Genomic DNA, 27,688 nt, shown 5'->3' with positions numbered 1-27,688 from the left:
CCCACTCAATGGGCTCGAGTACACAGGACCATCAGCTGCGTGGGGGGGGGGACTGGCAAACAGCATCCGGATGCTTCCGTTAGCAGAGGGAACGGATGAGTGCGTTTGTTACAGAGGAGAAAATCCCTCTCTTGAGAAGAGTGGCAGAGATGTGAAGGAGCTCAATAATGTCCCAGCTTTTCACCGCAATGGCAGCGGAGGTTGGACTGAGATACACTGAATTCTCACATGACCCCCAGTTGATACTGAACACACCATCTGCAGCCATGGCCTCATACCACTATGTCCACATCCGTCATACGATACCGATCACACATACGGGTCTTTACTTCTGTTCGTTTAGCTGACGCTTCTCTCCAAAGAAGCTTACAGTTATTTACCCATTTATACAGTTGGGTAGTGGGGGGCATGGTGGTGCAGTGGCACAGTGGGTTGGACCGGGTCCTGCTTTCCGATGGGTCTGGGGTTCGAGTCCCGCTTGGGGTGCCTTGCGATGGACTGACATCTGGTCCTGGGTGTGTCCCCTCCCCCTCCAGCCTTACGCCCTGTGTTGCCGGGTTAGGCTCTGGCTCCCTGCGACCCCGTATGGGACAAGCGGTTCAGATGGTGTGTGTACAGTGGGGTAATTTTACTGGAGCAATTGAGGGTAAGTACCTTGCTCAAGGGTACTACAGCTAGAGGTGGGATTTGAACCTACGCCCTTTAGGTCCAAAGGCAGCAATTGTAAGCTCTACAGTACCAGCTGCGTTCCTATATTTAAAGTTATGCAACGCAAACATATTCTGCATGTACACATTAGAGTCAAATTCACAAAGGCTCTTTTCTATTTAAAAAAATACAGAACTGCATCAGTGGATGGAAACAGGAGTGATACTGAAATCAGTGGAGCAACACAGATCAAGATCCATTACAGATGTGTCACCTGGTTACAGTTACTTATTTTAGCTGACACTTTTCTCCAAAGCAACTTACAATGTAAAGGTTACAATTAGTTACCAATTTATACAGCTGGGTTATGGTACTGGAGCAATTTGGGGTAAGTACCTTGCTCCAGGGTACTACAGCTGGAGGGGGGATCAAACCTGTGGATCCAAAGGCAGTAGCGCTAACCACTACGCTACCAGCCGTCCCTTAGAGGAGAAAAGCTCGCCGCTGGAATGCCTTAGCCTCTCCAAGGAGAAGTGCCAGCTGTGTCGCAACCCGCTCCGCAGCGAATCACCACGGCAACCCAGGGTGAGCAGCGGGCCGAGAAACGGACGCGCTCCTGCTGGGGGACGCGGCCACTCCGTCACCATGGAGCGCCGAAAGCCACGGGGCTCCGGCCTTACGAATAAGCAGCTCTCATTTGGTCTTTGTTCAACATTTAACGCAAAGCGGTATTTCGGCAACCGGGGGAAGAGGAGGAAAGCGAGCGACGGAAATGCGCTCATTTCACGAACGCGGCGAACGAGCAAAAGAGACGCCTTCGCTCTTCCGGCCCTGGAAAAATCACTCGTTTTGTTCGCGTCATTTTCACGAGTAATCGTCACAATACCTTTGAAGAGCTCTCCCTCGCAGTCCGGTTCACGTGCGGCGAGTCGACGGCACAGCCGCAACGGGCGAGAAAGGGTTCGAACTCATCGGCGCGTCGCAAAGGCCGCAGTGCGATTTCGCCGCGATCCGCACTCACGCAGCGCATTAGAGGGCCGAACGGACATTCGGAGGTTGTGTTTACGGGAAAGGCAACATCGAAGGTTTACGCTTGTGGTCTCCATGCAGTCGCACGTTCTTATTCGCAGCTCTCGGAACTCCCCGCAACGGGAAGAAGACGGCTCAAAGTTCCGACCTCTAAGAGTTAGAGCGCTTCCCTCCAGACTCCAGAGGCTCAAAGTGGAGGAGGACAAGATGCAGCTCATGTGTTTCAAAACGCCCGTCGACCTACGGATGCGCCGTTCGCATCTCTCCCCTGACCCGTTTTCACGAGTCCATCGGGACTGCAGCGCTCGAATGCCTGCGGACGACGTAACGGAGCGGTGCTCGTGGGAAAAAGTGGACGTCCAGCATAGCAAGTGGGCGTTTGCAAGCGGATCACTTTCCGCTTCGATGGCCCTGCTTTGCCTCTTGATGACATGAGGTTGTCCAAATCACAGTCAAAGTACAGGATGTTTAAGTGTATTTAATCTCACTCCAATAATAACGAATGTTGGACACAACTGTCACTCATCTGTCCAGTACAAATTTATTTTCTATATTCTTTATTAGTGATGTTACTGCAATCAGCGCTTTTGTCCCACAGAAATCTCTTTTTTAAATTAATTGCATGTTATTTATTTACCCCTTATTATTTTTTTGCTACTAAATATTGCTAACGCAATGGTTCTCCCAGCGCTTTGGTAAAGTGAATATATTTTGTCATGCCGATAAAGTACACAAAATTGGAACTTAAGAGTGAAAATTTGATCATTTTAATAGAAAGACATGCACCTGGCATCTGATATGCAAAGATGTTTTTATATATAAGAAAGCTCAGCACATAACTGCATTTCCACTGAAATTCTTTTGTTTTCCAGTTTCAAACAGTTGTCCTTCAGAACACAGCATCAAAGGCTGGCAGCTGCTTTTCCATGGAGAGTACCGCACTTTACCATACTGGGGCGATTCTCTTGGATCGGATGTTCACGTTTTTTGAGCTACAAAAAGACCTGGATCTGCGACAAAGAGCTGGATCTTCTGAAGAAATGGGTGAAGACACTTCCGCTGAGACTCGATGCGTCACCATAAACGTACATGCACTGCTCATGTCAAACTTAGTTTGGAAGTAAATTTGCTTCTGTGCAAACTGGTAACATTCAGTTCTGTCGTTTTCTCGGCATCATAGCGGCAGGGTGCCTCCAGGGACTCAAACCCACCACCTGTGGTTGATAAGGCTGCTTCCTTAACCACTACGAAGGACGTGTCTGGTCATCAAGGCTCAAAGTCCAGCAGAATTAGGAGTCCTGGTTCAACAGCGAGGGACTATACAGTCTGTGCACCAGTGGCAGTAAAACTCATTTCACGTCACGGAAATGAGCCTTTGCTCAAGAGCGGGATACTTGAGTCATGATTTATTAATGCGGCGATTTGCACTTGGAGACACTCCTGCGGATGCACAGTAATACACAGTCCACCTGAAGGCAATCAGACAAACTGCGGGCAAAAAAATGTAACAATTTCATGTGAGCTATGAATTTTTAAATGATTTTTGCTCAATTGCAGTAGGGGGTTGTGGTGGTGCAGCAGGTTTGGCCGAGTCCCGCTGTACGGTGGGTCTGAGTTCGAGTCCTGCTTGGGGTACCTTGCAATGGACTGGCGTCCCGTCCTGGGTGTGTCCCCTCCCCCTCCAGCTTTGCGCCCCGTGTTGCCGGGTTAGGCTCCGGCTTGCTGCGACCAAGGGGTTTCAGACTGTGTGTGTGTGTAAATTCCAGTAATTTATTAGATGTGCCGTCCTCCCATAAAAGCCGAGTGGAAAACAGTGCACAGGGACCGTCAACAAACAACCCCCCCCCCCCGACTCATTTTAGAGCTCATCTTCTCTCTGTAACTAACATACTGCAGCGGGAGGGGGGCTGGCCTTCCTGACACCGGGACTCGAACCCACAGCCCGGGGAGCTGCTTTTTTCAAGACTAGGGGGTCGCTGGGTATTTGCGCATTCACACAGAGGGACAGTTTGACAGCACAGGAACATTTTCCAGTGCTGGGGATGACAAAGAAGAGGATTTGCTTTCATTTGTACACCTCCTGAGCTGCTGGAGATGAAGCGCAAGGCCATGGAGCAAACTGGTGGCTCCCTCTACTGGTGAAACTCTGCATCGGCCACCCTCTGCACCCTACAGCGCGTATTCATTCATTTAACGGATGCTTTTCCCCAAAGCGACTTACGGTGTCTCACAACTTCCAGTTATTCACCCATTGTTGTACTGGAGCAACTTAGGGTAAGTACCTCGCTCAAGGGTATTGCAGCTGGGATTCAAACCTGTTACATTTGGGTCCACAGGCAGCAGTTATAATCACCACGCTGTCTGTCTACAGCTGAAAGACACACGCTTACATGCCCGGGTGAGCGATAAGTGCCCTCTTACCGCAGTGCAGCAGAACTCTTGGTTTTTACCCTTTTGGACGCACCCATGGGTGCAGCCTGGGGAAAACGGCCTCGCTGTTAAAAGACGAAGGACGTGTTTGAAATGTGGCGTGCTGAAAACATCATTTGGAGCAACATTACTATGATTTACACTGTTCTCGTTGTTCAGCATCATCGTGAGGATGTCAGCTCTTGACAAGGCTCAACAAGGCTGCTTTCTGTCTCCTAACCTTTGCAACATGGACACTGAGCACATTACGAGAAGCAGAAAAGTGGTTAAAAGCTGGTGGAAGCAACATCTCTGTCTCCGTCATGCCGAGGACACCCCACTAACTGCAGAAGATGAGGAAGACCCGAAGATCAGCAGAGCTCCCGTGAAAGATCCGGAAAAAGTCCTCACATGCGCGGATGCGTCCACAGGAACAAATATAAGCGTCCGGGCCACGGTATGTTCTGGAACACTACATGGATGTGAAAACAGCAGCAGGGAAGACTCCTTTGAGCTGTGGTGCTCCAGGAGACTCTAAAGGACACCATGCAGTCACACAAACAGATGGATGCTGGATCAGATCATCAGCAAGGTGCGTCAGAGACATTGGGGGAGGAGCCTAAGCCACTTGCTGGGTGTCCGATTGTCGGAGCATCTCGGCCATGCGTGGGATGCGGGAGAAGTACTTCCTGCCCAGTGTGTGTCTGTGCTGCACGCTGTGGACGAAGGGCACGCCGTACGCCTGCGGAGAGGAGAACACGACTCTTTCAGACGAAAACAACACTCCTTGCTGGCGGAGGAACATGCAAAGCATCAGAAAAACTCAGGAAGTGACTGCTGGTGGTTTCTCTCAAAGGAAGTGCTATTAGTTTTCATCCGAACTGGGCTGAAAGATCAGCTTTGGAGGAACCACTGCTCTCGTGTGACAGCGATCCAGAACACTTGACGACGCCGCGATGACGCAGCGTTACGCCACAACTGGAAAGCCGACGTCACACGGCCGGATATCAAGTGGGACCACATAACAGTCGGGACCTGGAGCCCATCGTCTCCCGGTGCTGTTGAGTAGTTTGCGGACAGCAGGTTCACATTACAAGTTGGATAAATAACTTCTGTTTTTCATCACGAAAGAGCCCGAAAGACAAGTTTCGTTTAAAAGGTCCGCCTGCAACATCCGTTTGTACCAGCAGGCCGATGGTGACGACTGTCACTGCATGCATTTATAACATCAAAATTTATAACTTAGTTTATAACTGCATGCATTCAGGATTCGTACTCTTGGTAAATGGAATCTCATGTGGACTCGACGTAGACCTGATGCTGTACCGGGGAAAAGTGAGAATGAGATGTGACGAGCGAGAGCAGGAAATCAGCAGACGTCAACGCGTGTTATATCGGGTCGACGGTGAACTTCGCCCGAGGCTACCACAGCGCCTTCGCTGGGACTTAAACCAACAACCATCAGGTCACTAGTAATCTCGATGCACAGAATGAAGCGGAAGCCGCCAAAATGCAGCTCGGTGGACACGACAGGGAGGGACGCTGCAGCAGAGGGAACGACAAGTAGCACCTGCTCCACATTTTCCAGCTTCAGGTGGGCGGTGGCTTCGTCCTCGGTGAGCAGGATGCAGTTCCAGGGGCTCCATTCCCGGGAGCGATCCCAGCGCACCGTCACCAGGTCGTGCAGATCGTTCCAGGCGCTGAGGGCCGACTGGGCCTCCCACACCACGTCCACCAGGTAGCGCAGGTCACGCTCCTGAAACACAGGCACCACAGCAACATGGGTACAAACAGCATAATAAACAGTTATTTCAGTAGGTAACATTTGTTATCATAACACAGCATAACAGGGCAGTTTTACTGCGTTAATTACTCCATAATACCGTAGCATGGTGTACCTGCACTCGTTCAGCTTTTTCCTACCTGTTATGTACCGTGCGCTTAATAAACACTCACAGACAAAACATTCATGCATATGATGATCAATGTGTGTACATTAAATGGAAACAAATGAAAACGGAAGAGTAATGAATGAAAACAAAGTAAATCCAGGGGACAAGTGCACACTGTTGGACAGTCTCAACGGTTCGTGGTCGCTGAGATTAAACAGGTGAAAGTAGGAAACTAGGGCTGACGAGGGATGAGATCTTCGTGCGTGGAAATGCCTTGTAAGATGAAGGAAGGGCGATGAATGACGCTCGTCGTGACGTGGAATTTTCGTAACCCCGAGGGGTGTCCCAGAGGTTACGAAAATTCACTGTAGACGGTGTTTTCAGACAAACGCACACGGTCACTGTAAAGCCACAGTGACTCGTCCTTCTCCGAGACTCATCAAGCCCTTTGATTCACGCTCCTCCTGCTCCGTTGTCACCGAAGGGATACCTGGAGCAAGAAGGGGATCTGGGCCTCCTTGCTGTGCTCGATCTCTGTCTGCTGCAGCCGGCAGAGGATGTCCTTGTAGAGGGAGAGGTCCTCTCGCAGACGGCCTTCATTGTCCAGCTGTCCGCAGTGCGTGCAGCGGCCCACCGTCCGCGAGTTCGACGTCAGGGAAAAGTCTGCGGCTCGGCGGTAACCACCGCAGCCGAGGCAGAAGAACATGTCCTGCTTCAGCTGGACAGGATCCTGGGGAACCTGCCCGAGGACGCAGGAGAACCTCGTGAAACGAGCAGACGAACGACTTCTTGATCTGACGCTGCTGGGGAGCAGATGACAAGGCTTCAGCACGTACCTTCAGCAACCTGGAGACCTCAGGGTTGAAGACAGGAGTCTTGATGTACTGGAGGAAGAGCGTGGCGATCCTCGTCCTCAGCCCACCCAAGTTGGCCTCCCTGACACTTCTGGACAGGAGGTCCATCTCTCTGTCGATGAGCTCCACAATTTCACGTGTCAGCTTGCAGTCGTGATTCTACGGCAAAGGACAGGCGGTGCGTCCACCTTTAGCGCCCTGCTGCAGGACACAAGTGTCTCGCTGGTGCTGAGAAACCAGCTGACGCAACAGAGATGACCGTTCCTGAGAAGGTCCAAAAAGGGTGACCAAACCAGAGTTCACTGAAATCATCACGCAGGTTCAATATTAGCATTTCTAGTGGACAAATGGGAGATAGTTGAGTTAAACACATATTTTTGGAAGGAGCTTCTGGTCTGGACCATAGCAATAATACGCACACACAGACTGAAACCGCTTGTCCCAAGCAGGGGGTCGCAGTGAACCGGAACCTAACCCAGCAACACAGGGCGAAAGGCTGGAGGGGGAGGGGACACACCCAGGACGGGATGCCAAGGCACTCCAAACAGGACTCGAACCCCAGACCCACCGGGCAGCAGGACCCAGCGAAACCCAGTGCGCTCCTTCTTGGAAAACGTGTGAGAATAATTAATGCACATTCCGTAATCTAACCCTAAACAGAATCTGTGTTCTGGTTCCTCAGCTCCACGAAGGGGGAATGAATTCAGCTTTTTATTAGGAACAAAACTTTTTATGAGTGTTTTATTGTAGGCTGCTTTGGAAAAATATCAGCGAAATGAAGAAATGACCGACCGGCCCTTGTGCAGTAACAAAAACTTGTTTTGTTTTCCAAAGAAATTCACAATGATTTACCCATGTATACAGTTTTATGACTGTGCCCTCAAAGGTACAACAGAAGGAGGCGGGAAACAAACCCAAGTCTTGCGAACTCTAACGGTTATGCCACCTGCTGCCCCTTGACGGTTTCAGACAGGGAACCGGAGCGCGTACACAGAGTCGTTCATCAACGCTGGTGGGTGGGAGGCTGATGGGAAAGAGGTTCAACATCGTGTCGACGGTACCTTGACGATGTTTCTGAGGCTCAGAAGCGCTCGAAGTCTCTCTTCGTGGCTCACGCTCTGCGCCGTAACGCTGCTGTACAGCTCCTTGAGCTCCCTGGCCCTGATGGTGTGCTGAGTGTCCATGAGGGTCACTTTGCCGTCAAACGCCAGCCATCTCTTGGGGGCGGCGCACTGACGCGTGGTCGTGTGGTGAGATAAAGCGTTAGTGAAATGAATAGGCTCCCGAAAAGATTCGGTGTCAAAAATTTACACTTCTTCGTTTATCAGACGCACGCGTCCGAGAACACAAAAAGTACGTTACATCAGAAGGAGGAGATGTAATACTTCTTGAGTACAGTCCATTTGTCACATACCACGGTATAAACCAGAGTTATAATGAGTAGCTGCGTGTGGAGTTTAAAAAAAAAACATTTCAAATTATTAAACACATTACGTAGTACACGTTTATCGAGCACATAGGAAATCGGGGAGAAGTGGCTCTGAAAGCTTTGAAACCCTTCTTGAATGCTGGGAGGGATCCAGCAGCTCTGAGGGACGCAGGGAGCTCATTCCACCACAGTAGCGAGCGATCAAGTCTTGCAGGAATTACAAATTGGCAATAATCTGCGAATAATCTGAAAATAAATTCTTTTCCACGGTACTCTGTACTACGGTAACGGTGACCTCACCGACCTTTTCCAGGAAGGCCTGTAGGGACCTCAGGCGGTTCTTCTCGGCGGCGGCGAAGCGATGCTGCCCGATGTACGCGATGAACTGCGTCTCCTGCTCCAGCAGTGCGCACAGGGCCGCCTTGCGCTCCGGCCCGCTGAGGGTGGCGTTGATGCGCTCCAGCTCCTCCTGCCTCCACTCTGGGTGCAGGAGACACGGGGAGATGAGCCCACACGCACCCCTGGTCCGTCTCCAGCCCCAGGAAGCACCAGCGCCCAGGAGCAGAACCTACTGTCCACAGCGTTGTACAGCAGGTCAAAGTCTTCCTTCGTCTCCGGATTCATCCTTCTGTGATACTCGACTTTCAGGCGCTCCTCCTTCTCCCTCTTCTTCCTCAGCTCCTCCTTCTTCACCCATTCCACACGGCGCTCCTTGTCCTTCCGGAGCCGATCCGTCACACGCCTGGCCTGCCACTGTCTCACGTACGTCTGTAGAACGATCACCTGGGACACAATGACAGCGGAACGGTTTTTGCCCGTATTTGTCTTCACAGCAGCAGGGCAGCGGAAACACGGAATACCATGTTCACCAAAGGAAGAGTCTCATCCACACCCAGAGGGAAACAGAGGGAAGAGTGCGTATCGTCAACAGGATGGACCACGGCAGATGCTCGGAAATAAGGAGAAAAACGAGAAATCTTTGAAAAATGAGAATCAGAGACGTGGAAACACACACACACACACCATCTGAAACCGCCGGTCCCATGCGGGGTCGCGGGGAGCCGGAGCCTAACCCGGCAGGGGGTATAAGGCTGGAGGGGGAGGGGACACAGCCCGGATGGGACGCCAGTCCATCACAAGGCACCCCCAGCCAGACTTGAACCCCAGACCCACCGGAGAACAGGACCCGGTCCAACCCACTGCGCCCCCTAATGTGGAAACATCCCTTTATCAAATTTCAAGAAGGATAAGTCTGGCATCGTCATGAGCTGCAGTCCTGGAGGAATCCACACTGAGTTCACAGCTCCATCAAGGTCTAGCTCACAGTGTAACAGTTAAGCGGGGTGGGGGGGGGGGGGTCTTGGGCCCTGAAGGTGACTGGTTTTTACCACCCTTATGTTTCCACATCTCTGGAGAGCTGGTAGAGTTACTGCCTTTGGATCCAGAGGTTGCAGGTTTACTGTATTACCCTTAAGCAAGGAAGTTAACCTAAATTACTCCAGTAAAGATAACCAGCTGGGTAAATAATTTTAACATTGTTAAATCGCCTTTGGAGAAAAGCATCAGCTAAATGAATAAATGTATGTTTAAATCCTGCCCTCGAGTGCTCTTCAAGACATTTATCTAGACATCAACCGAGATCAAGCCATTTAACCGAAAACACACCCAGTGGAATAAACGGGTCAAATAAATCCTGCAAATCACTCTAGATAAAAGACCGGACTAGGCAGAAAACTGGCAGCAACTTGAAGCAGTAAAAATCACAGTACCGCCTTCAGCCTCTTGCTGTGGTACTCGTCAGCAGTGATGTACGTTCCCGGGGTGATGACTTTGTCCTCCATGTTGGACACATAGCAGCCGATCTTCGTCATCTGCGTGGATGTTGTGTTGGCCAGCTGCACAGCCTGGGACTTCGTCTCAACCGTCTGTATTTTGGGATAAAGACTTTCAACACAAATGATGTAAAACGCAGAAGATCTAAATCCATCGGAGCCTTTTCCCATGCAAAGCTACCAGCACGAGGGGTTGTAACTCAGGAAGAGCTCATCTCAGGTACCTGTGTCCATTGAGAGAACATCTTCACACCACGGTCCGGTCTCCTCCTGGGCAGGGTTTGCACCGCGGCGTGGTGGAACTCCGTCCCTGAGATCTTGTGCCGGAACCCACCTAGGAAGGCCTTCTTCTGCATGACCCTATCTATCTCCACCACCACTTGCTGGAAAGCCTCTGACTTTGGATCTGCTCAGTGATAAAGGTGAACCCTTCAGAGCATAGAATGTTGAGAGTCCTAGAGCTCTAAGGGTCCAAAGTGTTTCTGGTACACCTGAGCATCTTCCTGGCCTTTCTCACAATACATGGATGCCTTTTGTTCCTTCCATCCTTCCATCTTCAACAACCACTCATCTTATCCATCCATCAAACCGTCCATGCATCCATCTATCCTTAACAACTACTCACATCCATCCATCCATCCATCCATCTTCAACAACCAGTCATCTTAATCCATCCGTCCACGCATCCATCCGTCCTCAACAACTACTCATCTCCATCCATCCATCCATCCATCCATCTTCAACAACTACTCATCTTAATGCAGGGTCACAGTGGTCCAGACCCTACCCTAGAAAGACCAGAGACGGGGGCTTCCAGCAGTGCTCACCTTTTTGAACCCTCACAGTGATGACGTCCTGCGTGCTATACTCCGCTTGCTGTTTCAAGGGGCGGATCGGGTATCCGGTGGGGTCAGAGGAACGCAGCTCCAACTCAACTGCGCCATGTGGCTGGACTCCCAAACTGATGAGCGTCTCATGGTCTGCAACAGCATCACCTGTAGGGTCAAATAATAAACAGATCAGTGTGAGTTCAAGTTTAAATACCATTTAGACCAAATTAATTAAAGGGAGAAAATGTGCAACTCTTACCATAGAGGAGAATTTCTATGACATCAGATGGGATTTTTAGCTCTTTTGAAAAATAAATTTTCAGATCCTGGATGGTCAGTGCAGTTGAAAAGGCTGCAGTCACGATGCGTCCATCAGGAAGGAGCTTTACCTTGACTTGACACATGGAACACGAAACACACGTGACAAAGCCAAGGAAACCCACACATGACTGAATGATCAATAAAGGAACATGATCGCTGGTGGCAGCAGGTGGTGTAAAGCTGCAGCCGTATAATGTAAAGTTTGTTGGTTCGAACCCCAATGATACAGGGATTTACAATGCTGGATAAACAGGTAAATTATTGTAATGTTGATCGTCTAATACTTTGTCACCTTACAAAGATATAAAATAAATAAATGTTTATAGTGACTGGAAAGATTCATACTCTGGCCTGGATAATAGATAATAAATATAATAAATATATTAACAGCAACTCAATCTGCGTCTTCCATCAACACTTAATATTAAAAGGATATTAAAAATATTCAAAATAAATATCAATATTAAAAATCTTTGCTATAGCTGCCCTGCTACCTGTGGCAGTGCTGCCGGCCATATGGACCCCTCTCTCCTTGTGTGGGGGGTCTTCTGCATCCCTCTCCTCTTGCACCTTTGGCTCCACAGTCTCGGGATTATCCGCAGTTTCCTCCGTGGCGGAGTCCTGTGTTTGACCTTCATCCTCTTCTTGAGACGTGATGGATGAAAAACCTTGATAATTGGAAGGAAGCCATAAGAATAACCACAAATACTTCAGACTTTTACTTCACTTATTAATATCCCTACAGCTTGCTTTTTGTCTTTGTTGTGTTTACACCTCCCCAAGGGAAAGGAAAGAGGTTCAACTTTACAGTGAAAAGTTGGTGATCAAAGACTGTAAGTCACCATGGACACAGAGGTGTCTGATAAGTAAAGGTTTGTCATCATCTGGAAGGTTCATACTCAGCCCTGTAGACACCACTCTCTCCTCAAGGGTCTCAGCTGGGCTGTGTGGGGGGTCTTCTGCACTCCTCTCGTTTCGCACCTCTGGCTCCCACGTTTTACCTTCATTCTCTTCTTGAGACAAAAGGGACATTCAGCTTTGACAGAGGAGCTCTCAGAATCATCACAAGCTCAGAGTTAAACACTGAACTCCTCATGTTGCGAACATTTTGAGTTACAAATTCTTGAAGATATAAGCTTTTTTAGTCTATTTACTTTTAAATGCATTTTCTTCACCATTATATTGTCTAAAATGTATGTCTTTTGGGGAGTTAAAACAGCATATAACCCAGGGTCAGCTGCCCGTGTAGTGGTTAGAGTTGCTGCCTTAGGACCCACAGGTTCATATATTTATATGTATATATATACATATAAATATACATATATTTATATGTATATATATATATACATACACACATTTAAATTACATTTATTCTTTTAGCTGATGCTTTTCTCCAAAGCAACTTACATTGTTAAGGTTACAATTATTTACCCATTTATACAGCTGGGTAATTTTACTGGAGCAATTCAGGGTAAGTACTTTGCTCAAGGGTACTACAGTGGGAGCTGAGGCTCAAACCTGTGGGTCCAAAGGCAATCACTCTAACCACTATGCTACCAGCTGTCCCCACACATACATACACACATACATACATAGGGGTAAATAAGTGTTGGTAGATTAACATTTTGTGTTGCTTTGGAGAAAAGTGTCAGCTAAACAACTAAATGTCAGATGATGGAGAGAAGTGTAAATGTAAATTTCCTCACAGAGCGGTGGTACAAAAACAGAAGAGGATGGTGGGACTGTCTTCAGTCAGCTCACTTCCACAGTATTTACAATTTTATTATTGGTATTATTTTTTAGTGTCAATAACTAGATGACAAATTTTGCACATTTATGGAATGAAGGGGTCAACATCTGAAATGCATTATTACTTTCAGTCCTTTTAGCACAGATTTAATTGTAATATAGCTCAAAGTCCATAAAACTGTTAAAATGAACATTCTTACAAAGTAGTTCTGTTTTATACGGGTTAATATGTAACACCTTTGTCACCTTGGACAAAGATCTCAGACAAATAAAGGTTTATAATGATCAGAAAGACTGTTACTCTGCCCTGGAGGTGCTCAGTGTATTAAAAGCAACAGAAGGTGCGTCTTCCTTCAATACTTAAAGCATATTAAAAATATCCGTATTAAATATTCATATTAAAAAGCTTTGCTATAGCTGTCTTGATACCTGTGGCAGTGCTGTCGGCCGTATGGACCCCTCTCTCCTTGTGTGGGGGGTCTTCTGCATCTCCCTCCTCTCGCACCTTTGGCTCCCCCGTCTCGGGATTATCCGCGGTTTCCTCCGCGGAGGAGTACCGTGTTTTACCTTCATTCTCTCGAGACATGATGCATGTAAAACCTCGATAATTACCTTGATAATTAGAAGGCGGCCGTCATAATAACCACAAACAGGTAAGACCCCTTCTAGTTTTATTAACCTTCCCCGAGTTTGGTCCTTATTTTCCCTCCGCTTACACCGGCGCGCGCGGACTGAGCGAGGCCCGCTTGTTTAGTCGTTTCCATGGTTACGGACACGTGACGGCGCCTGGAGGCACCGTCATCAGCAGCGGGGGACGATTCCCTTTCTTTTCAAGAAATCGGCTCTCGTTCTTGATAAAAACTGAATTTAGACAGTTTTTCAGAAATTAACTATCAACAATTATGATACAGAAGAGACAGAGCAGTAAACAGAAGAGCTATTACAGATGGCAAAGCGACTAGGACCAAGATGGAAAACAATTATTATTATGAGCCTTATCAAGCTTTGTCCGAGGTGTCTTATAACGTTACGTTTAACAGGAGGTGGCAAACTACTGTTTTGCCAAAACCTGCAAAGCAAGTGACCGAGACAAACGACCCCATCCACCCCGACAAATAGCAAGCAGGGCACAACATACAGGACATCAAGAAAAAAAAAGTGCAACATTACACTGTTTAAATATTTGTATTTACATGGTTATCACACAGATTACCTCAGACTTGAAGTCTATTTGCAGGGACACACACACTTAATCCAAATTTATTAGGGTTTTATTAACTTCAATAACAGGCTTTAAATAGGCCATTTCCACTGGTTGGCAGGTGGCTCCTCAATCAGAGGTTCCCACGGCTTCCAGTCTAACATCTTCCTGGAGAGAGAGAGCTCCGCTTCCGCCTGCAGCATGACAGCGCATCTCAGAATGGTACATCACCAGCAATATAATACAAAAAAAAAACAGGTCAATAAGTGTCAATTTTTTCAATAAAATGCATGCTAAGAGAAACCATTCTTATGTACTATACAATTTTTATACTCCATGTTTCTCTGAATATTGTGTTTATTTTTTAAATGATTTTTATCCACATATCTGCTGTTTACTTAGACAAGCATTACCGCACCTGCAAGATGACCTCTTCTATCTGTCCACAATTGATTTTCTTTTCTAGTTTACTGACATCAGGTTCCTAGAGGAAATAAAATTATATTACTGCAATTAAATTTATGTGAAACCAATAAGTACTGACACAAATGAAACTAATAATATGCACATGTTATTTCTGACAAACACAGCATGTCATTTTCCCCATCCAGAAAACCCTCCCAGTGCCAGATGGTTTCAGAATTTATCATAGGTTTATAACAGCTTAAAGTGCCACAGAGCTCAAGGTGTAAACATTACCATTTTGACATGGTTAAATCTCTCACTGATCAACTGCTCTGTGTACTTCCTGTAGGCAGCATCCTGGGGCATTGTCTGCAGACATCCCAAGATCTTGGTGTAGAGAATTCGAAGACGCTGGAGAAAGACAGAAATTTACATAGTCTGTAAAGTCCAAAAACAAAAATTAAAGCAATATAGACTTACAATTAGCTGTTAAAAGCAAATGCAGCATTTGTAAATATTCGTACTTTGAACCTTATTTGCTACAATCATTACAGGCTAGTGATCATTACATGTATTGCTTTAATATGAAGGGGAAAAAAAACTTGCAAGTAGGCTAAAATGGTAAAGGAACAACAGAAAGAAAACCTGTGAGAAGCAGACTCAAAAACCAGTAATTTTCTGTTATTTATGGCTCATGTTGCAAATCTGTCTGCTATCTGAAGCATCCAGAGCAACTGTTAGTTAAGTCAACAGACTGGTGCAAACTTTCCAAAGAGCTGCCAACAGGCACAGTCTAATGAAGTTCATTCTGAGTCATTACTTGATATCTGTTATTGCTTAGTATGAATAGCAGACAGCTCGTAGCGTAGTGGTTAGTGCTGCTTCCCTTGGACTGAAAGGTTGCAGGTTCAAATCCAGCTGTAGTACCCTTGAGTAAAGTGCTTACCCCAAGTTGCTCCAGTAAAATTACCCAGCTGTATAAACGTGTAGATAATTGTAGGTAACTTAATATTGTAAGTTGCTTTGGAGGAATTCATAAGGGAAGCATTAACCTTTATTTATGAGACTTCTACATCCAAGGCAACATAATTTTAAGCCTCTTAAAACTTTATAGTGTGCGAGCGACAAAGAGACTATCACTGTGTGTGTTCCGCTGATGTATGGATGAGTGAGCCAGTGTAAGCAGTGTATCTAGCAGTGTAAGTCACCACGGTGAATAAGGTGTGTGGGCTGATAACACTACATAGAGTTCATTGGAATTTGCTTTGGAGGAAAGTGTCAGCTAAGTGAATAAATGTAAATGTCAAACAGCAAGTGTAACAATTCAGGATCAAGTGCCTGCTTGATTGAAGCCAGGGCAGTACAGCGATTTGAACCTCCAACCTTCAGACTACAAGCCAGGCAACAGGCCCACACAGCAGGCCAGGTGTCAGCACTCCATCTGCCCATGTCTGAGGGACTCGACTAGACCAAGCAAGCACCGCAGCGTGAGAGAGAGCCGTCGTACGTATAAGTATATAATAATAAATCGGCAAGCAGAACCAGCGGATCCTGTGGACCAGTGTGGTAGCAGAGAGAGAGCAGCTCCACACACACCTACCTCATGTGGATTCTGAGACACAGCCAGTCCCACCAAACCAGTGGTCTGTGAAAACAGGGCTGTACTGGTTAACGTGCAGGGAAGAGCAGTAAATAGGAAAACACGGAACTGAACTGAACACACACACACACACACACACACACACACACACACACACACACACACACACACACACACACACACACACACACACACACACAGTCCTCCTCACACGTTAGCTTTCATGCTAACCCTAATAAAAGCAACAACACGGACAGCAACGAAATTATGATATATGACATCCAACCATCCCCTTGCACTCCACTCCTTTCATGAAAACCACCAAGGCTACAACGTAATTTAAAACGGTAAGCGATAGTAACCGGTGACCTCTGTCGTTACCTTCTTCAAGACACCAGCCATGATTGCGCGCAAAGCACGCTGGGAGTCCAACAAGAGAGCAGATGGACGAATCCTCGAGCAAGGCCGCAAAGTTGAGTGTCGAGCTCTAAGATGTCGTCGATATTTCGCATTAACTAAGTAAAGTACCTGCGTATATTACAAAATTGCATCCTGAGTAGTTACTTGTTACGTAAACTGATACGTTCATATATTTCTGTATTTACACTCTTTAGTGTATATATTTATTTACTATATGTTGACTTTTTGAAATTATATTTTAATTGCTAATATTGGTTTCTAGTTCTTTCAGTTTTGTGTTTATATTTCTACTATGTGAAGCAGCAAAACCAGCTGCAGTTTCACACAGAATCGTGTCGTGGGTACCCTCTACACACCAAAGTGTTTAATTTCCTCCGTCAGAGGAGGGAAAAAAAACAATTTTATCTGCATCACAATTTGAAGGAATCCATGAACGTCCGGACATCGCTGTGGAACTTATTAGATGCATCATTCCTGCAAAATTCTGAAGCCGTGACGTGTCGCCCGGCTTGTTTAACATACTGTTGATCATATATAGTGATAAAAAAATTAAAAAAAAAAAACACCGAGGAATTGCAATGAATGTGCCATTTCTCGGGTGTATTTTTTTTTGCCTTAAGTCCCTGCGCTCATGAATGAATGAATTAATTAATTAATTAAATGAAATTAAATAAAATATATATGGATTTTTTTTTTTAAAACCAAGAGAAGACGGACAGGCCCGAACTGAGTGTGAACTTCGGCGGAGTTTCCAGTCACGGTGAAGCTGCGCGCTCCCGCCGCACCTCGAGGTCCCGCGAGCGAAACCGGATCGGGCCTAATTTAATTATTTTTAGGCTAAAAATAACCCGCCGAGCGGCTCGGGTTTGGTCCGGAGACCCGAAGCTGAAGCCCGTGATCTCCAGGTCGAGACACACCGACCTCGCAGAGGCGAGACCTAAACTGGTAATTAAAAACAGCGTAACATTTTACTTTAATTCGATTTCATCCATTTGCGGACAGAATCGGTGGCTGTTTTTCGTGCTACTTGTTGTCGTACTGTGTGTGCAGCAGTCAATGGAGGAGAGCGAGGACATAGACAGTGAGCTTCTTCACTATGTGCTGGAGATGAGCGCTGGAGACTGTGGCGGACAGCTGGTCCCCTGCGGTGACAGGTCTGCAGGAGCATCTCTTCCTTTCCAATAAGCATTGATTTTGTATCACCAGTGACTCTATTAATGACCAGGGCCGGAGAGGCTTTGGATCCAGTCGGGACCCCTTAGACCTCTCTCTAAATTAATTGAATTTCATTAATAAATTAATCAAGGTACACATACACACTCTATGTACAGCATATATATGACAAAATATGTTTTATATTTATATGTACAGATCATGAAGATGGAGAAATAAAATTTGAATCTATGAAAGAAATGTTATTTTTATGTAACTTTTATATTTTATATTAACTTTTAGTAACTTTTGCATTCACATTTTTTATATTACATTCGTGTTTATACTTTTAACAACTGAAAATGGACTGAAAACTGGGCTTATTTTCTAGTTAGTTAAGGGAGCTAACAGCATTTCATGCAAAGACCTACAACTTAAATAAAAGGATATGTCACCTACGAAATTGTAACGTTCCGAAGGCCCTTATGTGTCATGTTTAAAACTGTGGTTTGTCAACCTCAGCAGAGCGCAGGTGTGGAGAAAAGGCAAGAACGAAGTGAAAAAAGAGTGAAAAAGATTCAAAGGGCAGAGCTGTGGTCTCTGGTTTTCCTTTTTCTCTCTTCACCTCATTCAGCACCTTCTCAGCATGATGCTGGCATTTACATTGTATTTGCTGTATTATAGCCTTTGTCTTCTATTAGAAATAACACTGTATTCCTCGTCTTTTCCTTATTCAAACAGTTTAGAACTTGCCAGTGATGAAAACGTGAAGATCTTGACTGCCATTGACAATGGTACCTCCTACCTCTACCCGGTTAAACTCTCAAATATTGCTCCAAGAAAATGATTTTTGAGAATTGGCATTGAACAAACCCAGGGGGTCTCCATGTTATCTTGTGTTGTTTAGTTTACTTAGCAAAAACTTATTTTCATCCCCAGGTTCTTACCGACCCTTTTTACAGCGCACATACTGTATATGGTTTGGTCCAGGTGACACATATAGTCTGCGGGAGCTGTCCGAGTGCACGGCTGCCTTCGGCGAGGTGGACGGAGAAGGCTGGCTCCCTCTGCACAGGGCCGCCGTCCAGCCCGTGAAGGAAGTCCTGGAGACTGTCATTGTTGGTTAGTGAGGTTTTCCAGTTCACCTAATCAGCTATGCTATATTTGGTAACAAAAACAGTTTCGGCATTTTATTGCAGTATTTAAATAATTTTAATACAGTAAAAATAAATTTGAACTTTGGACTGTACACTTAATTGTGGCCCAACAGCGTCATACACACTGACTCTGGAGGAGAAGACCTTAGATGGGGAAACTGCGATGACACTGGCCATTCAGGCCGGTTGGGTGGAGAATGTGAAGGTTCTGCTGGACCAGGGTGCCTCGCCAAACACCACCAATGACAAGAACGAGTCCCCTCTCTTACTCGGTAATGTTGCTGGTGTGCTGCACAACACAGAAAGACCAAATTGTTACATCCCTGTACTATCATTGAACCGCTGTTCAGATCCTTCTTTACATGTGATCAGGGAAATGCGTGAAATAACGTATTATAACAGTGTAAATTATTCAGTACGACTTAATTTATTTTTATAGAGCATCCTTCTCACCAAGGTGACACAGGCCTCTGAACAAAGTTCAGGATACAATACAAAATACAATACCAAGATATAATATAAAGTAGTAGTAGTAATAACTATTAGGATAATCTAGGTGGCAGTTGAGGAGAGGAAAACAAAAACCTCCCACTGCTAAGAAGAGGAGAAAACAAACCCCTGGGGGTACAAGTACCAGTAGCAGCCCATCCCTCCTGGGCGTTCTACTGTGGTGACAGAAAACCTGTGTGGAGAAGTCTAGAACAAAAGTCCGGTACGTGTGTCAGTCAGAGATAGCTATAATCAGTGGAGAGTAAAGTAGATCTCTAAGCCCCTGGTTGGTGATCCTAATTATCAAGGTAGGCAGTGTTCAGCTCCTGGCTGCAGAACTCAGTGGTTCTTGTAGGTGGTCATTGACTCCTGGTGGCAGGTCATCTGTCCAGAAGGTGGCAGTACATTAGCATTACCAAGGGCCTTGGCTAGTATTCCTATGGTGCTGAGACACCTCAGGTAAAAAAAAAAAAAAGAAAAAGGAGAACTGTTTGCGAGTCAGTTTGGATCAGCTGCTGAAACACAAGGCTAAAGAGAATTCCAGACGGCAACTAAGAAAACATCTTCTGTTATTTGCTCTCTGCAGCAGTGAGAACGCGCTCGTATGAGATGGTGTCAACGCTCGTAATGGGCGGGGCTTTCGTGGAGCAGACCTGCCTGAAGAAGTGGAGTGCCTTGCACGAAGCTGCCAAGGTGGGCTCCGGTGACATCATGATGCTGTTGCTAAGAAACGGGGGCAAAGTCACAGTGAAAGACGGACACGGCGTGACTCCACTGGGCGTCGCTGCAGAACATGCGAACGCAGAAGTTCTGGAGATTCTCATCAAGAATGGTAAGACGGTGCTTTCCAGCAAACCTCAAACCAGTGCCGTGTCTGCGCTTTAATGCAACGAGGCAAAGTACTGACCGATGTCCACCGCCGCCCCCCAGGAGCTGACGTGAACACTCAGGCGTCCAACGGGGACAGCGCGCTCTACGATGCAGCCGGCTCCGGAAATCCCGACTGCATCGATCTCCTCTTGGAACGCGGAGCCGACCCCAACGTGCACAGTCTGTGCGCTCAGCTCCCGATCCACCGCGCGGCCTACGAGGGTCACTACCTGTGAGCGTCTTTGCTGCTTCGTCTCACATACACTCTCGGTGTGCATCCTAAAGGCTGCAAAGGTTTTTGCCTGTGTTGCAGAAACTACGAACTGTGTTCGTAACTGTAATGTCTTCATTTTCTCAATACATCGTTTACCAAGGTTACACTGCAATTTCTATTCGTTTTGTATTCTTTATTTCAATGCACAATACCGCTGACATGGTAAAACATGCACAGCATTGTACTGAATGCACTGATTGCTAGTAAGACGAGCTGGACTGACTTTTTTGCCCCATCAGGGCCCTGAGACGGTTCATTCCAATTACCACCGAAAGGGCCATCCGGCTCTCTGGCCAAAGTCCAGTTCACTCTGCTGCAGATGGAGGCCACCCACAGTGCCTGGAGCTGCTCATCAAGAGCGGCTTCAATGTCAATGCCATCCTGGAGAAACACATCTCTGAGAATTACGCGGACATGAGGAAAAGCGCCCTGTACTTCGCCGTGTCCAACGGGGACGTCACCTGCACGGAGATGCTGCTGAACGCCGGGGCGAATCCCGACGCCGACCCGCTGCGCTGCCTCCTGGTGGCTGTCAGGGCCGGAAGGTACGAAATCGTGCGGCTGCTCCTGGCCAAGCAGGCGGACGTGAACTGCTACTTCACGGCGGTCAGCGACACGGTGTTCCCTACGGCCCTGCAGTACTGCCTGCGCGACGAGATGATGATGCGCCTGCTGCTCAACAACGGCTACGATGCTGAGAGCTGCTTCCGCTGTCACCACAACGATGCCCTTGCCTCATGCTACACAGGGAGAGATGACCTATGTGGAGTGCAAAATCAACGAGAAAAAATCCTTGTGAGTTTCATACACACACACACACACATGCATTTTCAGCATCTAGTAAGAAATTTAGACACCATTTGCTCAGTGTTTCTACAGGTCATGTACACATGTACCTCATTTCAGGTGAACTAAGTGACTATTACCATGGTGTCTGAATATGATCTGTTCCGCTGATCATACCCTAGTTCTGCGACTTCATCAGCTTGTCCTGGCTGATGCACTTGGCCGGATGTACAGTGCGCATCCTGCTGGACTACGTCGGTCATGTGACCATCTGCTCGAACTTGAAAGCAGTCCTCAAGAAGCAGAGGCAGTGGCCTGAGATCTGCCAAATACTGGGTATGGCACCATAAGCTGAACATGTGGGCGGTGAGTGTTGCTAACGTTGCAGTGTAAATCACGGTAACACGCTGTCTGTGAACCCATGTCCCAGGGAACCCACGCCAACTGAAGCACCTGTGCAGACTGGTCATTCGCACACGGATCACCGCGAGGAGGCTCAGTAAAATGGACTCTGCTCCCTTTCCACCAAGAGTGAAGGACTACCTGTTGTTCAGGGAGTATGATCTGTACCACAGTATCATGGGCCTCACCAAGTGAACACCCTTCCCGGCCTTCTGACTTGTGGGCAAGACTTTCTTTTTTCACGACATTCTTCTTCATCTCTTGCCAAGATGCCCTATTGGTGTTCCTTTGGCCGTTTCCAGAAACCGGAAGGTTTCCGATTCCAGCTTTGTTGCGTTCAGAATGAGGTGTTTTACCGAGAATGGTGTAAACTTACAACATTCAGCGTTCGTTGGCCTTGAATTCTGAAAACCCATGAGTTGATGAGGAATACATGAAACACTCACTAGATCTGAAATAATATTCTGCTTCAGAGTTACTGCTTGCATACATTAAAATAAAGGTATTTCATTGTGATCTTGGGGATAAAGTTCACAGTAAGCTCTACCATGGAGAGGTAAATACTGCGGTTCAGTCATATTTCTAGTCAGATTTTGTATGGTGACTAATAAACATGGATATTTTAATAAAGTTTTCAGAATTTTATTGCAGTCTGTTTTATTGTAGTCTTTTTAAAATTGACTTTTCATAACATTTATTGTCATTTTATGCATGTTTCACTACATTTTCTTTGTAACATTTTATTAATACTGCATAAGCAGGACTGTATGAATTTGACACCAAAACAGCTGAGTGTAATTTTGTGAGTTGCATCTGCAGACAGCAGGTCAGACCTATAAATATCTGTGGGCTCTTTCTCAGCACAGACATGGCAAAACAACAACAAGTGTTCCAGACTGCGCAAGACCTGTGGTTTGGTTAAGTCCAGAGAAGCCTGGAGCTGTAAGGAACACGTCCACCGGCTTCCTCTGAAATCTCTTTACTAAAAATAAAGGTATTATTTTATCATATTAGCGCACATGCGAGGTTAAGTAATATTTTGATGATAATGTGCACGTGCTTATATGCTTTATTTCGTGGCGTGTTAAGTCCGTCTGTCTTTGTGGAAACGTTTCTGCTGACACCTGCCAACGGATCCAAGTTCTCTCCCAGCGGAGAACTTGCAGAAATTTGCCATCCAAGATGCTTCCGGTTAAAAAGACGGCGCGTGTCGTCGTTTCGCGCCGGAGATCGGTTTAAACGTGGGCTGTTAATACTGTTTCGTTCAAAGGTCATGGATGACATTAGTGAAATGGATGAAGATCAACTCTTGGACTACGTGATTCGTCTGAGCATTGAAGATTCGTGCAAAGAGCTGCCTTCAACAAAGCCGACGAGGTGCGTGACTCGGCGCGTGGCAAACCCCTACGACCTGTAACTGGGCAGCACGTGCTTCTCTGTTTTTAAACTACTAATACAAGTATCATTTTTACATTTCAAAACATATTTCCTAACTTATTTTGGTGAGTGAGTCTTTAAATCGCTCAATCGGTTCCCTTTCTTTCTTTAAAAAGCTCGAGAGCTGCCAGCGACGAACAAGTGACGATTCAAGCTGCCATTGAGGAAGGTGCTGCACTCTTCCCTACCTTGTTGGCTTACCGACCTTCACGTGAGTAATTCAGGTGAAGATGAACCTCAGGGTGGTGTTTTACCTCCTGGCCCTCCATCACCAGGTGACACGCACACGCTCGAGGAGCTCTGCGAGTGCCCCGCTGCCTTCGGAGAGCTGGATGCTGGAGGCTGGCTCCCTTTGCACAGGGCTGCGGTCCAACCCGTGAAGCAGGTTCTGAAGCTGGTGCTCGACGGTGAGTCTCTGTGTTGCACCTGTGAACACAGCATCGTGTCTCGATGTACCGGAAAGTGTGCGAAGCAGTGGCTCGGTAGTCGAGTGCAAGCGGAAGGGCATAAAGGGAGCGCGCGACTGACCCTGTTGTTGCTCCGACCCCCCGGGGACAACAGCCTCGTATGAGCTGAACCTGGAGGAGAAGACCCTGGAAGGGGAGACGGCGCTAACGCTGGCCGTTCAGGCGGGTCATGTGGAGAACGTGAAGATTTTGCTGGAACGTGGGGCATCGCCACACAACACCAACGACAAAAACGAGTCTCCTCTCCTGCTGGGTAATGCTGGCGTACTGCATGAGTGCAGCGCCCACAGACTTACACACCTAAGTGTGGCGCTCGCGCACATCCTGCATCGGAGGAACTTTAATGTAAATGTTCCCAAAAGATTCCCCTGTATTAAAATACAGCCCGAGTCAAAAGTTTGAGTACACCTGTGCAGTACCTGCGTGGGATGATTGGGGAGTCAAGACAAAACAACCCACAACTATCCGACACCTGTGGAAAGGGCTACGGAGGAGTTTGGGAAACATTGTGACTCATTTGCTGATCTAACCCGTTAATCAAATGTCTTCTGGGGAGAAGAAAAAAAAACTGGTTCCCCTCAAGTGTACTCAAACTTTTGACTGGAACTGTAACAGATTTTTTTAGTAACATAAAGAAATACCTGCTACTTGTATTCACTAATCATTATATTTAGTATAGTAAATATCAGCTATAATCCATGTGAAATTTGTAATCCATCTACTGTATAATGTATGGGATATTTTACATGAAAAACACGCTGCAGTAATTCCGCCATACCTGTTGTCCTCGATGTTTTGTGCACTGTACGTTTTTACTCTGTACTTGCGTGATAAACTGGTCCTGTGGTCAAATGCGTCAACTAACCAAATAAATGTTAAGTTTGAGCTGTATGAACTTCCCCCCCAATGAAGCAAAATGTACGCATGCTCTATTGTAATATCTCCTGCTAAGATGCGTAGCGCCGAGTCCCATGTTGTTCACGTTCTGTGCAGCCATAAGAATCGGGTCCTATGAGCTGGTTTCTGTACTCATCGAGAACAAGGCGCTAGTGGACCAGGTCTGCCTGAGGCACTGGACAGCCATGCACGAGGCCGCCAAGGTGGGCTGTAGCGACATCGCAGTGCTGTTGCTAAGGAACGGCGCCAGAATTACTCATCTTACTGGCCATGGAGTGATGCCCATAGGGATAGCAGCAGAGTTTGGACAGACCGATGTGCTGGACCTTCTCATCCAGAAAGGTAAATGCATGACCAACCTCTTGAGCCTCAGATGCCGTCAGTCCCAAAGGGGAATAATCGGGAAATCCTACAGATGACCAGTGGCTTTAGTCTCTTTGTATCTCCTAATCTCCAGGGATCACGTTAATGTAAACTGGATGCACTTTGATTTACATCCTCATCCCTATGCAGAGGAGCACTGGACAGTGTAATCCAAGGACTTCATATTGCTGCCCTTTGGCTCATGGGTGTGCCGTTCAACAATATGAAAATCGTTATGCCGCGAACGTGCCGTTCTCTAAATCGTTCCGGATCCCAGAATTCGAAGCACTACAATCTGACAAGACCTTGAGCGCCTCTTCTGTAATCCACCAGGTGGCGATGTCAATGCCCAGTCCTACAACGGGGAGAGCGTGCTGTACGACGCTGCCGGCTCCGGGAATCCAGACTGCATCGACCTCCTGCTGCAGTCTGGAGCCGATCCCGACGTGCCCAGCATGAGCAGGCACCTTCCGATCCACCGTGCGGCGTACCTGGGTCACTACTTGTGAGTTAACGTGGGCTGTCATCTATGACGGTTGTGTCAAAACTCTAGATCTCAAACAGCAAACCTTCTGAGCTTTGTCATCCTGCATAACCAGGGCTCTTGAGCTCCTCATCCAGGTGACCTCCAGACAAGCCATTGCCGCCTGTGGTCAGAGCCCGGTTCACTCCGCTGCTGATGGAGGCCACGTCGAGTGCCTGAGGCTTCTCATCGAGAGCGGCTTCGATGTCAATGCCATCCTGGAGAAACACATCTCTGAGAATTACGCGGACATGAGGAAAAGCGCCCTGTACTTCGCCGTGTCCAACGGGGACGTCACCTGCGCGGAGATGCTGCTGAACGCCGGGGCGAATCCCGACGCCGACCCGCTGCGCTGCCTCCTGGTGGCTGTCAGGGCCGGAAGGTACGAAATCGTGCGGCTGCTCCTGGCCAAGCAGGCGGACGTGAACTGCTACTTCACGGCGGTCAGCGACACGGTGTTCCCCACGGCCCTGCAGTACTGCCTGCGCGACGAGATGATGATGCGCCTGCTGCTCAACAACGGCTACGATGCTGAGAGCTGCTTTCTCTGTTGCCATGACCGCGCCCCTGATTTGGGAACCTTCTGGATGGGTCTTTATCTCTATGAAATATACATCCAAAAAGACAAAATACCTGTGAGTCTACAGATTGTACGTTAGCACTTTATCTCATGAAGATCATCCATCATCAGTACAGTTTGTTGCATTTTGAAATGAATGTTTTGAGTATCTTCTACAAAAAGTCCACATTTTGGTCCAGGACTGCTTTACAAATAGGACATGTTCTCATGTTTTCATCTGTCCTTCTGTAGTTACTGTTTTACCAGCCAGAGTCAGGGTGCGTGGCCTGTAGCCCGTCTTGAGAAGAGCGGGGAGAAAATCGTGATAAACCAAGGGCAGGATCCTTGCACGTCACACAAACATACACTAAGGACCAGTTAGAGAAACGCATATAAAACCCACAAGACCTGATGAACACTGCGCGCCCTAAACTTCTTTTCAGGATATCCACAAAGTCACACTAAGCTTTTCCTCCACTCGCACGCTTTAGGTATCGCAGAGTTACGAGATGCAGTTTGTCAGTTACTTCTGGCTGTTAAACCTGATCTTTCTGTCCGTTCATTGGTATCAAGTTCTGTGACTTTATCGGGCTGTCCTGGCTCAACGACATGGTGGGAAACGTTGTGAGGATTCTCCTGGACTACGTCAGTCACGTGCCCATCTGCTCCAGTCTGAAACGGACTTTGGAGAAGAAAAAGGAGTGGTCCGAAATCTGCGACATCCTAGGTGCGTTACCGAGAGCGGGGCGATTGATGCTGCGGAAGCGCTGAATACAACTGCACTGTTTTGTCTTTTCTCCCCCGTGTGCTAGGGAGCCCGCGGCACCTGAAGCATCTGTGCAGGCTGGCGATCCGCAGACAGATGACCCCGAGGTGTTTGTGTGACCCCGACATTATGGACTCCTTCCCTTTCCCACACAGACTTAAGGACTACCTTCTGTACAAAGAACACGATCTCTACAGCAGAATCTCGGGCACAAGTGTGTGACCGCTTCCACCTTAGAGAGAAGAAGCTGAAACTTGCTTTTATGCCCTTTTTGATAGCAGTTTCTTACATTTGAGCTGCCTTATGTTGTAAATGTAGTATGGCTATGACTTAAAATTAATTTTTTTAGCTCAACTTTATATTAGCTTTATGCTCTGCCAGAAATGGGGGTAATTAAATAAATTAATAAGAAATAGTTCTGTGCTCTTTAGAGTATTCTATAGAGTACATGGGCTGAGTCTTTATGCCAAGCTGCACACATTGGTAGCACACATCAGCGGGACCATTGTTCCGAGGCTCTCGACGTCTCTATGGACTTGTTTAGGAAATAAACATCAGGACCCCCACAGGCTGATAAACAACGCGAGTTCACCCCAGTGCAGCTCATCTCATTGACCCTCACTTACCAGAAAGGGAACCCTATCACGTGGATGAAGCTTTGCCGCATTTGTGTCTGGAAGTCGACCATTTAAAGTCTCCTTTGGCGAGTTGAGAAAAGCAGAAGCACATCAACTCATCCTTTTGGACTTGTCTTCCCGTTTCCTCTACAAAAACTGGGATGTTGAGGTCATAAACCAGGGACGGTCCGGTGGTGCAGCCACAAGCACAGTCTGATACAGCAATGGAGGGAGATAGTTTGAGGAAACAGATGAGGATGAGGTACTAGCCTCACTGACCCCTGGGGAGCTTCAGGAGCTGGCGGAGATC

General features: G+C 47.1%; 4 protein-coding genes across 5 annotated transcripts; 2 read left to right on the top strand and 2 right to left on the bottom strand.

Annotated features, from left to right (window-relative positions):
• Positions 1 to 3,978: 3,978 nt before the first annotated feature.
• Positions 3,979 to 14,018, bottom strand: iqub (IQ motif and ubiquitin domain containing). The gene is made up of 14 exons (XM_018747121.2): positions 13,423 to 14,018; positions 12,144 to 12,257; positions 11,739 to 11,912; positions 11,183 to 11,317; positions 10,921 to 11,088; positions 10,318 to 10,499; positions 10,031 to 10,186; positions 8,834 to 9,044; positions 8,566 to 8,741; positions 7,894 to 8,064; positions 6,815 to 6,991; positions 6,469 to 6,717; positions 5,657 to 5,842; positions 3,979 to 4,828 (listed from the first exon to the last, which is right to left on the bottom strand). Exons 1-14 carry the CDS (start codon positions 13,577 to 13,579, stop codon positions 4,706 to 4,708), a joined length of 2,379 nt encoding a protein of 792 aa, XP_018602637.1. The 5' UTR covers positions 13,580 to 14,018; the 3' UTR covers positions 3,979 to 4,705.
• A 144-nt stretch (positions 14,019 to 14,162) lies between these two features.
• ndufa5 (NADH:ubiquinone oxidoreductase subunit A5) lies at positions 14,163 to 16,649 on the bottom strand. Its single transcript, XM_018747215.2, has 5 exons — positions 16,581 to 16,649; positions 16,200 to 16,244; positions 14,894 to 15,010; positions 14,613 to 14,678; positions 14,163 to 14,388 (listed from the first exon to the last, which is right to left on the bottom strand). The coding sequence occupies exons 1-5, from the start codon at positions 16,599 to 16,601 to the stop codon at positions 14,287 to 14,289; spliced, it is 351 nt and encodes a 116-aa protein (XP_018602731.1). The 5' UTR covers positions 16,602 to 16,649; the 3' UTR covers positions 14,163 to 14,286.
• Positions 16,650 to 16,653: 4 nt separating this feature from the next.
• On the top strand, positions 16,654 to 22,319 carry LOC108931434 (ankyrin repeat and SOCS box protein 15-like). The gene is made up of 11 exons (XM_029259987.1): positions 16,654 to 16,718; positions 17,326 to 17,564; positions 17,670 to 17,773; positions 18,513 to 18,565; positions 18,762 to 18,893; positions 19,042 to 19,200; positions 20,004 to 20,249; positions 20,348 to 20,519; positions 20,801 to 21,356; positions 21,530 to 21,683; positions 21,778 to 22,319. Exons 3-11 carry the CDS (start codon positions 17,676 to 17,678, stop codon positions 21,942 to 21,944), a joined length of 1,737 nt encoding a protein of 578 aa, XP_029115820.1. The 5' UTR covers positions 16,654 to 16,718; positions 17,326 to 17,564; positions 17,670 to 17,675; the 3' UTR covers positions 21,945 to 22,319.
• A 308-nt stretch (positions 22,320 to 22,627) lies between these two features.
• Positions 22,628 to 27,145, top strand: LOC108931499 (ankyrin repeat and SOCS box protein 15-like). Of its 2 annotated transcripts, XM_029249811.1 has the most exons (11): positions 22,628 to 22,743; positions 23,020 to 23,126; positions 23,303 to 23,355; positions 23,462 to 23,593; positions 23,748 to 23,906; positions 24,647 to 24,753; positions 24,889 to 24,892; positions 25,247 to 25,418; positions 25,513 to 26,071; positions 26,569 to 26,722; positions 26,808 to 27,145. In XM_029249811.1, the coding sequence occupies exons 2-11, from the start codon at positions 23,023 to 23,025 to the stop codon at positions 26,981 to 26,983; spliced, it is 1,620 nt and encodes a 539-aa protein (XP_029105644.1). In that variant the 5' UTR covers positions 22,628 to 22,743; positions 23,020 to 23,022; the 3' UTR covers positions 26,984 to 27,145. The 2 variants fall into 2 exon arrangements, with proteins under 2 accessions (XP_029105644.1, XP_018602784.2); XM_018747268.2 differs by having other exon boundaries at positions 24,647 to 24,892.
• Positions 27,146 to 27,688: the final 543 nt, after the last annotated feature.

The sequence above is a fragment of the Scleropages formosus genome, chromosome 2 (genome assembly GCF_900964775.1).
Source record: "Scleropages formosus chromosome 2, fSclFor1.1, whole genome shotgun sequence".
NCBI lineage: Eukaryota > Metazoa > Chordata > Actinopteri > Osteoglossiformes > Osteoglossidae > Scleropages > Scleropages formosus.
The sequence above is the reverse complement of the archived record's forward strand: the minus strand, read 5'-3'. Positions and strand labels throughout refer to the sequence as shown.

Bases quoted from the DNA above. Each gene is read 5' to 3' on its own strand.
- LOC108931434 (XM_029259987.1), top strand. From the start codon at position 17,676: ATGGAGGAGAGCGAGGACATAGACAGTGAGCTTCTTCACTATGTGCTG. The intron at 17,774-18,512 runs GTCTGCAGGAGC...TTATTCAAACAG, and splicing joins CTGGTCCCCTGCGGTGACAG to TTTAGAACTTGCCAGTGATG. The intron at 18,894-19,041 runs GTTAGTGAGGTT...GTGGCCCAACAG, and splicing joins CCTGGAGACTGTCATTGTTG to CGTCATACACACTGACTCTG.
- ndufa5 (XM_018747215.2), bottom strand. From the start codon at position 16,601: ATGGCTGGTGTCTTGAAGAAG. The intron at 15,011-16,199 runs GTAGGTGTGTGT...GTCTTTCTCCAG, and splicing joins TGTCTCAGAATCCACATGAG to CGTCTTCGAATTCTCTACAC. The intron at 14,679-14,893 runs GTAATGTTTACA...TATTTCCTCTAG, and splicing joins GATTTAACCATGTCAAAATG to GAACCTGATGTCAGTAAACT.
- iqub (XM_018747121.2), bottom strand. From the start codon at position 13,579: ATGTCTCGAGAGAATGAAGGTAAAACACGGTACTCCTCCGCGGAGGAA. The intron at 11,318-11,738 runs GTAGCAGGGCAG...CCATGTGTCAAG, and splicing joins GGCCGGCAGCACTGCCACAG to TCAAGGTAAAGCTCCTTCCT. The intron at 9,045-10,030 runs GTACTGTGATTT...ATTGTGTCCCAG, and splicing joins ACAGCAAGAGGCTGAAGGCG to GTGATCGTTCTACAGACGTA.
- LOC108931499 (XM_018747268.2), top strand. From the start codon at position 23,023: ATGGATGACATTAGTGAAATGGATGAAGATCAACTCTTGGACTACGTG. The intron at 25,419-25,512 runs GTGAGTTAACGT...CTGCATAACCAG, and splicing joins GCGTACCTGGGTCACTACTT to GGCTCTTGAGCTCCTCATCC. The intron at 26,072-26,568 runs GTGAGTCTACAG...ATTGGTATCAAG, and splicing joins TCCAAAAAGACAAAATACCT to TTCTGTGACTTTATCGGGCT.